This window comes from Petaurus breviceps, unplaced genomic scaffold (assembly GCF_028583685.1).
Source record: "Petaurus breviceps papuanus isolate PSGF00001 unplaced genomic scaffold, PetGlider_PUasm1.0 214, whole genome shotgun sequence".
Taxonomy (NCBI): domain Eukaryota; kingdom Metazoa; phylum Chordata; class Mammalia; order Diprotodontia; family Petauridae; genus Petaurus; species Petaurus breviceps.
In genome coordinates this window covers 10412222-10424547 of record NW_027185863.1, presented here as the reverse complement: position 1 = coordinate 10424547, position 12326 = coordinate 10412222, and the positions used below count along the sequence as shown (strand labels likewise).

Below are 12326 nucleotides of genomic sequence, written 5' to 3'. Positions count from 1 at the left end.
TTAAGTTGGGGGTCAATGTAGGTTGCTAGACATTTAAAGATATATTAAACTGTTCTATTGCCTAGAAAAGAAAAAAAACCTTAAAGTGCCAATTTTTCAATAAAGTCATTCATATTCTTAAAGTTATCTGAACTACTAAGGCAATTCCGCAAAAACATGGACGTACTCAAATGTGATACATTGCATTCACACTGGACAAGATTTTAAAATATTGCTGTTACTGTCAATATTAAAGTTATAGTTTAGCTAATCTCAATACTAGCCAAAAGTAGCTAAGAACTGACCCTGAAAAAAGGAGGAAAATCCATTTCAAACACTAGACAGATGTTAAACATTAACTGCTGACCTCCTTAATACATTGGATGTAGTTAATATCAACATACTATGGTGCTGTTGCAAGGATATAGACAGGTCTTAAATTTACGTATATTACAAGGTATTTCACACAATAAAATTTGTTCAAAGTTCTCCAAAACCTCTGAGAATTCCTCAAAAGTCAAATGATATCATCAAGTCATTTGTGAAAGTACATACTATCCCAGCCTAGTCTACTGAGTAAAATCTTAAAGAAAAAAATAAAAACTCTGTGAAGTTTCTAGTATTACTATCAGTAATACTGAAGGCACATTGGTCATACCCACTATAGTGGGTACATCAGTGGAAATCTGATTTAGCATTATATACTTGACATTTATTATACTCACCTAAACCTTTTTGTCCAGGGTTCTTAGCAAAGTTAAAGGTAAACTGATAAAAATCTTTGAATTTTATTGCATCCTTTAGCTCTTGTTCTATTCTCGGTAAAAGAGCTTTTAATTTTTCTGTAGTGTCACACCTATTGTAAAAAAGTTAATCAGTGAATGCTATTTTGAATAGAAATGTTTTATAAAACATTTATTAATAGTATTATGTTAGTACTTGGTTTGGCTCCAAAAATAACATTATTGATAAAATATAATTTATCTTCTTCCTCATAAGATAATATTTAAGGACCTTTAAGCAGAAATCATAGTGAAGTAGAAAGAAAATTGAGTTTTTTAAAGTGTATATAACAAAGAAAAGAAAATTGTCACATCTCACATTTTTTTAAGCAACTTCAACTGGAAAATAGTTTTTAAAAACGAGAAAGAACTTTGAAGAAGTCTTTAAGAAATGGCACTGTTACCAAATCCACAAATGAATGAAAAAGCAGTTTATTAAGCACTCCTTATGTATGTGCCAAGCATATACTAACATCTCTTCAGAGTCTCATGACTTCTCTTAGTAACTATTTTTATTTTATAAAAAAGTCCTAAAAACTTTGTCAGTTGCTTTCTCAGACCATAAAAGAACAGAAACAGCACATTAGAAGGGGCACAAACAACACCTATACAACTCTTTAGGTCCCAAGGTCATCAGTGCCTGATAGTACAGCATAGTCATTGAAGTTCTTAATGTACCAAGAAAAGGTTAAAATTCTGTTCAGCATATAATCCCAAAAGACTGTGAAACATGTCAGACAATTTAGTAAGATTTTCACCCAAAATGGATAGGAAAAGCATTGATGTTTAAATGGTTAAAGGTCCATTATCTGAAAAATCATCTTATATGAAACACAATTCCTGAACAAAGGCCAACAATTACTTTTCTAATAGTAGCTTCAAGGAGAGCTTTCCACAACAGCAAACTAAAAATAATACTAAAAAGTCTTTCTAAAAAGTATCATTATAGGGGCGGCTAGGTGGCGCAGTGAGTAGAGCACTGGCCCTGGAGTCAGGAGGACCTGAATTCAAATCCATCCTCAGACACTTAACACACACACACACACACACACACACACACACACACAAAACTAGCCGTGTGACCTTGGGCAAGTCACTTAACCCCAGTTGGACAGATCAGAAACTAATAATAAGATAGCTCTCTAATAGGTCTCTTTTGTTCTGCGCCTAAATATTTGTATTTTTCATATATATTATTGAGATTTAAAAACTTGAAAAAGTATAAGTATCCCATTATAATAATTAATAATTCTTAAGCATCCACCAAGAATATGGCAAATCACAGAATTGAAGAGTCACATTTCAAATACTCATTTTTTTATGCTTTCCCTCTGTTTCAAGAGAATTCATTTTTTCAAAAGTTATAAAGTTTCCTTCTGTTGCCTAGTTCAAGGATTTCAAACCAGTTCTTCCAAAACAATATTTTTTTTCTTTTAAGAGGGTCAAAACTTACAATAAAATAGGTTAGCATTTCCATTACCAAATGAAATACAAGATAGTTATATAATTTCACCTATTTTCACTAGTATCAAAAATCTGCACAATAACATAGAAAAATCTCAAATATTAAATGAAAGCAATCCCTGCCTTCATCTTTATAACTCGGAAATATTAAGGGATGCTTAAACGACTGTGATTCAGTGGTATAAAGTATCATTCTAGTTAACAGATTAGAGTAATTTATTTTTGTAAATTTTATCTTAATGTAAAATAATGTAATTTTAATAAAGTAAAATATAGTGAATTGCAGAAAAAAAGTATTCTACAATGTTGGTTGTAAGGATTCAAAATTAGGAAGAGAAAAAAGTAAGTGTGAATAAGTGATTTTAAGGATAATCTAAACAAAAAGCTGCACTGGTTTGGTGAAGAGAATTCAGGAGAGAACTGGGTCTGAACTTCATTTCTAACACTTATAAGCTATGTGACCATAGAAAAATCACTTCTCTGAATTTAGATTTCCTCACATATAAATGGAAACTTAGAGACATTCCCAGTAACTATCTCTCATGGTTAGAGTGACATTCTTCCGTCAATTCCTTCCTTCCTTTTGAAGCAACTGGGGTTAAGTGACTTGCCCAGGGTTGCACAGCTACTAAGTGTCTGAGACTACATTTGAACTCAGATTCTCCTGACTCCAGGGCCAGTGCTCTATGCACTGCATCATCTAGATGCTTCTCATTTGAATTTTACTCCGTAAACTTTAGAAAGCAATACATAAATCTCAACGATTATTAATGAAAAACAGCATAGTCTAATAGCTAGAAAGCTGGTCTCTGTAAGACCTAGCTAGCATCAGTCTAGCCTCTGCCACCATGCACTGGCTGTGATGTTGGAAGTCACTTAACCTCTCCCTAGGTAACTCTAAAACCATAAAAGTCCTGATATTCATTGGAAGAGGAAATCTCTCTTTACCTTATACCATTGAAGTCACAAGTTCAGACCTCCCCCCCCCCAAAAAAGAAATTGATATGAACAAATCATTGAGGTGGAAATGAAAGGAAACCAATTAAATCATTTACAAGAGATTGATAGGTAGAGGAAAAACCCACAGGAATGATATAAGAACTTGATGACCATGGACATTATTAAAAAAAAAAATGGTGAAGGTATCTCATGAAAAGACATAAACAAAAACGAGAAACAATTCTTCATTGCAGAGGTCATCCATTTACTCACCCCAGCTCTGTCATGCCGTCCATAAATTCCTTTTTACTGAATTCACATTGAGTGGCAGCCCTGAATTTCCATGCTATGACAAGAACACTGATATGGGCAGGATCTAGGCCTAAATCATCACAAAACTGCTGAATTCCATCAATGCCAATTTTATTCTCATCTTGTGGGTCTGTATTTAAAATTACAAAACAAAGAATTCTATCATCATAAACTCTGTTACCATAAAAGAATAAAAAAAATCTAATGGTGCTTTGAACCCCATAGCTATTAGCCATAGAGGAAAAAATGAGCCCTGCAATGATGGTAAGTCAAAAACAACTTTTACTTAATAAAATAGTAACTACTGATTTAGATGAGTAGAATGTTTTTAAAAAGTATTACACTTGCTTGCAAGCACAAAAGAGGGAAATAAAACAAATAAACTTCCATAGAATAAGACGAAAATAGCAAAGGTGACAAAAAAGCTACTCTTCCAGTAGGAAATAACCATTACTAATGACAAAGCATAATTAAGGTATATAATAACATACTAATTATCATTTCTATAACAGAGTAAGACTAAGAAAGCTTTATTCAAATGCCACTGTACAAAATACATTCTTCACTTTAATTTTTAAAGGTCTGAACTTAATAGCTCAGATCATTTTTTTTCTCATTTCTAATTTGGAAATAAAATTAAAGATTTGTTTACTAATTTCATTGTATGAAAACTAAAAATGAGTTTGGTTTTCTTGGCTTTAATTAGAAATAATATCATGTAGTAACTATTATACAATATGAGTGAAAGCAGTTTGGCATGACTAAACCAAATAAGGTTTAATATCTTCATGAAATAAATATAGCATTTATAACATAATTTGATATTATAATATAAATTTATATTTTTGATAGTACTAGGAACTAAAGTTGGGAGAAAAACTTATAGAAATTATTGACTATTCTGCGTTAAGATAGAATCCATGCCATCAAACACAAAGCATAAACTATATATACATAAATATTGCTGTATTTAATGAAAATTCAGTAGTGGCCAAGAAAATAGCTTTCAAAAATTTGTTCATTTGTTGTGTTATAAGGGGCAGGTGGCAGAGTGGGGGGTGTTTTTTTAAAAGGAAAAATTTTACTTTGGTCATTTAATTACATTCTAGTTTACTTAGCTATTATACCTGTGTTATTGCTGATGGCATAAATCTAATTATTGCATTACAATTTTCTACAACCTCAATCTTCCATATGTAGAAGGGCATATAAATACAATCAAGATGTCTGTTACAGAAGAGTGCTTCTATTGGGGAGGTGGGAGGATGTCTGTGGAGTTAGTGGACAGTAACAGACACACACAAAAGAAACATACATAAAAAATATTCTTCTGAAAGCAAAAAAAATTCACAATGGGGCAATTTTTGTATTGCCATGTTTAAGATGCACTTTAAAAACTACATAACAGTGTATATTTCATATACAATTTTCTTTCATTCTTTGTATATTGAACTATTCATATTAGATAGATGATTTTTGTTAGAATTTAAAATAAAATATTAAGAAAAACTCCCCCCCCCCATGAAATCCATGGCAACAAAAACAAACAGGAATTTTACTTAACAATATTTGAGTCTTGGATGCCACCAATAAACCTTAAGATAGATATGGCATTTTATATAGATTTTGGAAATCACTGAGTTATTTTTGTGAAAATATAATAAAATCTTTCAAGCTATTAAAAGCTACCTCTAAGGAGAAGCATGGGTATTGATTGTTATATTCATAACCACATTTGGGTTGGGAAAACTTTGTTCTACACATTGATTGACTGATTTTTAAACTTTTTTTTTTAAAAAGCAAGCAAAAAAAAAAAATCAACCACAAATTGATTACAAGTCAAATCACTTCTTTTCAAAGTATCTTTGTCCAAAGACTCAAACAATAGCTAAAGACTTCCTCTTCTAACAGGTAAGTTGGAAACAATGTTTCATTCTTAATTCTGAATTAATTTTGTGACTTGGTCTTAGAATTTAAAAAAAAAAAAAGCCTCTTTATCAGGAAGTGAAGGAAAAAAACCCACCATGTAACAAAAGAATATCAAAGTCATGATTAGAACAAAATTTATTTCAAATTCTACCATAATGGTTGTTTCCTTCCAATTAAGTCAACAGATCAATTCGAAGTTGGGAAGCTCAAATGATAGAACATGAAAAAGTTCTTTGCAAACCTTAAAAATGCTATGTAGTTTCTTGTTGTGAGTTGATGATGATGATGATGATGTGCCTTATCTATCCTCCTGTTGCATTTGACTTGAGCATAAGAGGCAGGAAAAAAAAAACCCTCTACTTTGAATGAACTGTTTTGGTAGCTGTCTTATTAAGTAAATTCGGTATTGAAAACTGAATGTTAGGAGATAATAGGAATGGCACCTTTAAGAATTATTTTAAGGGGCGACTAGGTGGCACAGTGAGTAGAGCACCGGCCCTGGAGTCAGGAGGACCTGGGTTCGGATCCGGCCTCAGCAACTTAACACAAAAACTAGCTGTATGACCTTGGGCAAGTCACTTAACCCCAACTGCCCTCCAAAAAGCAAAAAAGAAAAAGAAAAATAATTATTTTACATAGTATCATACAATATATTATAAAAACATCATATTCTTTTAATAAGAGATGCTAAAAATTTTAGCAATGTTGATTCAAGCGTTTTAAAAATCATCCTTACCTTTATACCTGTTATACAATTGTTCTAACTTCTTTTTGTCTACTGAATTTTTCATGGATTCTTTGTAGTACAAGTCTGGGTTCTGGAAGTAGTTGTCAGTTGCCACTTCTAGTTTCCACTCATTCTGCATTAAACAGTATATAGCAGTCTTTTCACCAGCCTGGGTAAATGTCATAAACTGTCGGATCTTGTCCTTCTGAGATGATTTAAACTTATGCTTTGGGATGCAAAAGAAGCAGGAAAGCCAATGAAGCTAATCCAGAAGTTTGTTTCAGCATTCTATTATTAATGCCTATATTTTAAGTGGATTTATTTTTCTTGTATGGTGACTCAACTTTCACTTCAGAATTATAGGAAGACAAAGCCTTGTTCTTCATCAGTTAAAAAGACTGCACATTCTTCTGAAAATTGAAATGACAGCATCTATATAGTAACAAATATGTAAACTCTACCTCTTAAAATTACTTTTACTAAGAATTCTATGAAAAATTATTTTTATCAAAAATAATCAATTTTTCACATAATGTATTTTGATCTTTATACATTTCATTTTCAATTAAGCAGTTACTTTAAAAACTCTGTAAAACAGGCCTAATAGAAAGCAGATATTCTTAAGTTAGTGCAGTTATGTACAAATTTTCCTAAAGAATAATATCAAGCTTGCTAGTTTAAGAATATTACTGCACTTTCTTAGTCTAAAAAATTCACTGCTGCAGCTGTCTTGAATAGAATTAATGAAAAAGAAAATTTAAAGCACAAAGGTATCTTTCTAAATAGTTTTTAAAAACACAAATGCCTATTGAAAGTGGGCATAGAAGGAACTTATACTACAGACAGGTTTTTAAAAAATACTAATCAAAGAACAATAGAGCCAAGACCAGGGGCTTTAAGCCAGAGTAAACAAAAATGTTAAGTTCTTCAACTCCATAGAATTACATTATAACAATATATGAATATTCTTAGATTTTTTTATAGAGTTTATAACCACTTAAAATCATGCTGATACAGCATATTTAGGAGTAAAGGGGGAAAAAAGAAGTTCATTCAGGAATGGCTAGTTTGCTGAAGAACACGGAATGTGATCACTGAATCTACTCACTGCACTAGTGCAATGAATAAGCATTAAGTTGCTCCTTTCAGATATTTCCTCTGGTCTTCAAAAATATTTAAAGTTATATATGTCAACTAATATAATTATGGCCTAGAAAGTAGACATTTAGAAATCTTTTTTTAATTGTAAGCATCTCTGCCCTCAGACACTTAACACTTACTAGGCATGTGACCTTGGGCAAATCTCTTAAACCCCAATTGCCCAGCCTTCCCCCTTCCAAAAATTAAAAAAAAAAAAAATTGTAAGTAGCCCATTTCCCACAACGTTTTGTCACTCTACTGAATTTTAGACTCAGACTCAAGGGACATGGCCCTGCTACCTACCACCTACCACCTATATGACCTTAATTAATGAAATCATTTCACTTCTAAGTCTCAGTGCTCCTCATCTCTAAAATAAGGAAGGTAGTGTATATGACTGACCTTTAAGGTTTCCCCCTTCCATCTCTAAATCTGTGATGCTAAGATAGGAGACTCAGCACAAAATTCTTGAAATTGTCAAGAGATTTGATCCTGAAAACAATTACATAACCTTTTCCAGAACACTTAACTTTTTTGTGTATCAAAACTTTGCATGAAAAAAATGCAAGAGATTGTCTTTAGTATAAATACTTAAAATAGTCAAAGACACTTAAGTAAAAAAAAAGAAATCATTGAAAATGCTCTCTTAGGATTACACAGTTCAGCAAACTGAACAACTAAACTGAACAAATCCAACACCTGTTGGTTCATTTTCATTGAAGTGATTATTCTTTTAATCAAATGCACTGCCTCAGAAAACACAATCAAAAAAGGAGTGTCATCATTTATTTAAGTATTACAGGCATAAATCACTTCAAGCATATTCTATAAATGAAAAATCCTGATTTACAGAAAGATAGATGGAGAAAGATCATACGCTTTACAAAGGTCCACATGATTTTTAAATAGCAAACTTCTGTTTTACAATGACCTGACTTAAAACGATCCATTTCACATACAACTTTTCATAAAGACATCTATCTGTAATAAAACGAGGTACACACTAAGAGAAATCCCAGGGTGCAACCTCTAGAAACGGAAGGTTTAAGACCATTTAAATCACTTTACTTCCCTCTGGCACTTTATCTAGGGTTGCCCAGAAAACTGACCAAATGACTATTTGTACACCAGCTTCTTTTTTTTTTTTTTAACCAGCAAGATTTTCCCCATTCCTCCAGAGCACTGATTTAACAAATCTGGAGCGTGGAGGCAAGGATTAGCCAAGGGGGCAAAGGATTTTTTTTTTTTTTTGGTACTTAAAAGGTCTAAAGTCCGTTATAAATTTTAGAAGGTTCCAATTGCAATAAATAAAAAGTATTTAAACTAACAAAAAGTCAAGTTATGCCGCACCTTATAGTATATGGGGGGCGGGGGGGGGGGGAAGAAGAGCAGAATTAAGTGGATGCAACACAATTCACCATCGGGGAGGGTAAGAGCCACCAGATACTTTCGCAAATATATATACACACACATTTTGTATACACACGCATACATACATATGGTATTATAGACACACGTATTATATATTGCACAATTTTCTCCACCCTTCTTTAAAACTAGTGTGTCTAAAGTACACACACACACACACACACACACACACACACACACACACGCACACACCAACCTCCCCAGTCCCCTCACCTCCTCAACCCAAGGCACAACCCAATAACGGGACGAACCGGACGATTAGCTGACAACGTAGCCCCCGGGCAGTTCCAATGCCTCCAAAAGGCTCCGATCCCGGCCCCTCCGACCCGACCCGGAGAGGGAGGGGCGGGGGAGCTGTCCAACCAGCCGGGGGGGAAAAGCGAAGGCCAAAAAAGGCGAAGGCAGAGGCCGGTGTCGGGTCTCACATCTCCAGCCCGCAGGGGGCCCGTCCCTCCGCGCCCCTCCCGATGACCTTCCCTCCTCTCCTCCGCTCTCCTCACCGCTCCCGCCGGCCACCCCAGCTCCCCCCTGGCGGCGAACTCCCTAAGGCAGGGGAAGCCAGGAGATAACAGATTAGGTGATAGAAGATCCGCCGCAGGGGGCGACGCGGGGTCCACCTACCATTTTAACATCAGCGCTCAGCCCCAACATCCCCGCCCAGCGACTCGCCGCTAGCGCCTTCCGCGCAGGCGTAGCCTCCCCTCTGCCCCCCCCCTCCCCCTCCCGCCGGCGGAGGCGCGGAGGCCGAGACTCCTCGGCCGCCTGGAGCCCGTTTGCCGTCCTCCAAGCGCGCTGGGTCACTTGGGAGGCCGGTGTTAGGAAGAAATGATGACAGGGCTCGAGTTTTAGCAGCCCGAGGTGGAGGTGGCGTTATTGGGCTCTGTGGGCATCTGTCGCTCTCCCCTAAATCGTAAGGGCACCGCGCGCGGTGCCAGAAGCGGACCTTGTGGGAATGTGGAGACCCTGTCGGGGTGGAATGTGGGGGGAGGGGAGTGGAGGCCAGGACTACAATTCCCGACCTGCATCGCACCTGCCGTGGCCTCTGTGGCTGAGCGAGACTGAGATCCTCCTGGAGGCGACAGGGCCCTCTCAAGCACCAGCCAACCACTTATTTTTTTTTTTAACTTATGAAGCACTTTATAAAGCAGTAACTTCAGAAACGAAGGAAATTTATCCTAACTCCTAAAATATGAGTTTATTTATACTCTTAAAAGTTGTTGGAGAAAAGTGTAAATTTCCCTGAACCTCATAGATATGAGGGCCTCAGCAATGACCTCTAGTCCATCCTGTAACCGAACAGGACTACTTTTCAAAATGCAATTTTATTTTGTTTTCAGTTCCTAATTCTCTCCCTCAACCTTCCCCCTCCCCTACCCACTGAGAAGGCAAGAAAATCAAAGCCATTACACTCTCTATGATCTTGCAAAACGAATTCCCGCAAGAGCCAAGAAGCCAAAAAGGGAAGTAAAGAAAGTATGTTTTGTTCTGCACTCTTGAGCCTATCACTTCTATATCTGGAGGTGGACAGAATGTTTCGTCCTGAGTTAAGAATAATTAATTACTACATCTTTCACAGTTGATCATTCTTAGAGTATTATTGTACAAACTGTTCTGGTTCTGCACGCTTCACTCTGTCTCAGTTCATACAAATCTTCCCAGGTTTTTCTAATAACATCCATCCCTTTCATCAGGTCTGACAGCACAATAGTTTTCCATCACATTCATAAACTATAGAGAACAAAACAGATAAGCCATTAGTGAATTTGATTTTTTTAAATCAAATTGCCACTATCAAAAATGAAAAAGGCAAATTCACAACCAATGAAGACCAAATAAAAGCAATTAGGAGATATTGCCCAATTATATGCCAATAAGACTGACAATCTAAATGAAAATGGAAGAATATTTACAAAAATATAAACTGCTGGGGTGGCCAGGTAGCGCAGCGAGTAAGAGCACCGGCTCCAGAGTCAGGATGACCTGGGGATCAAATCCAGGCTCAGATACTCAGCACCCACCCAGAAATAACTGGCCGTGTACCCTTGAGCAAGTTACTTAACCCTGATTGCCTATATATATATATATATATATATATAAACTGCCCAGATTAAGAGAATAAGAGAAAGAAATAGGCCTTAAGTAGGCTTATTAAAAAAAAAAACTGGGCAAGCCATAAATGAACTCCCAAAGGGAAAAAAACAAAACAGGACCAGATGGATTTATGAGCAAATCTATCAAACATTTAAAGAAAAATTAATTCCAGTATTACATAAGCTGTTTTTAAAAATGTAAAGAAGGTAATGGAATACTATTGTTCTATAAGAAATGAGGAGCAGACAGACTTCATAATAACCTGGAGAGATTTATATAAAACTGATGTTGAGTGAGAAGAACAGAACCAGAAGAAATTTGTATACAATTACAGACACAATGTACGTATGACGACTAACTTTTATAGACTGGACTCTTGTCAGCAATGTAAGGTTATAAGACAACTCCAATGCCACCTAGCTACCCCAAGTTTCTCATTTCTAAGACAAACTGAGGCAAATTTATAAGACTAAGAGTCATTCCCCAATTGATAAATGGTCAGGTTATGAAAAGGCAGTTTTTAGAGGATAAAATCCAAACTATCAACAGCTATCTAAAAAAATTCTCTAAACCAGGTTCTCTAAAAATCAAGCTCCTAATTTTAAAATGTAATTTTCTTCCCTTATGATTTTGTTAATCTTCCCTTTGATTTTCTGGATTTATATTTTGGTTTTTAATTAGTTTGTTTTTTTAATTTTTTAGTTCCATTACCAGTTTTGTTGATCTGTTCTTTCTGTCCTTTTTTTGATATGTATTTAGAGATACTGCTGTGGCTACATCCCACAAATTTTGATATGCTGCCTCGTTGTTGTCATTATCTTTAATAAAATTATTGTTTCTATGATTTGTTCTTTGATTCACCCGTTCTTTAGGAATGTTTTGTTCATGATTAATTTTTAACCTTTTCTTTCAAAGGTTCTTTATTGTCTTTTTTTTTTTTTTGCATTATGGTCAGTAAAAGATGAATTTACTTTTTCTGTATATATTTGTGAGGTTTTTATGTCTTAATGGTCAATTTATGTGAAGGTACCATACATAGCCAAGTGTAGGTATACTCCTTTCTATTCCCATTCAGTATTCTCCAGAGATCTATCATATCTAACTTTTCTAAAATTCTAACTTCTTTCATTTTATGGTTAGATTTATCCACGTCTCAGAAAGGTAAATTGAAGTACCTCACTCTTAATAGTTTTACTGTCATGCAACTCATTTTACTTTATTTTTAAGAATGTAAATGTTATGCCATTTGATGCATATATGTTTAGTATTTATATCAATTCATTGTCTCTGGTGCCTTTTGTAGTTTATCTGTTTATCTTTTAATTAGGTCTGTTTTTGCTTTTGCTGTGTCTGAGATCATGATTGCTACCTGTAGCAGCAAGCACCCCAAGCATCCTCAGGGTTTGCTGCCAATACAGGTTCTTGGATCTGCTTTGATAAAGGAAAGCAACTCAAAATGGGTCAACAAGTTTACTTTAATCTGTCATAGATAAGTATCATTTACCTAGTTCAGGGGAAAGAGGTCAGCACCCTGA

The 12326-nt window shown here is 35.2% G+C and overlaps 1 protein-coding gene across 6 annotated transcripts in view; it reads right to left on the bottom strand.

Annotated features, from left to right (window-relative positions):
* DCUN1D2 (defective in cullin neddylation 1 domain containing 2) overlaps positions 1-9468 on the bottom strand; it is a 29716-nt gene extending 20248 nt beyond the window's left edge. Inside the window, exons 1-4 of one of the 6 annotated variants that reach the window (XM_069094079.1) lie at positions 9322-9468; positions 6142-6358; positions 3438-3606; positions 705-835 (exon numbers count right to left, since the gene is read on the bottom strand). In XM_069094079.1, the coding sequence (XP_068950180.1) occupies positions 705-835; positions 3438-3606; positions 6142-6358; positions 9322-9351 (547 nt within the window). In that variant the 5' untranslated portion in view covers positions 9352-9468. Of the gene's footprint in view, positions 1-704; positions 836-3437; positions 3607-6141; positions 6543-8913; positions 9290-9321 lie in introns of those variants that run through there. The other 5 variants (XM_069094074.1, XM_069094078.1, XM_069094077.1 and 2 more) reach the window with 5 other exon arrangements.
* Positions 9469-12326: the final 2858 nt, after the last annotated feature.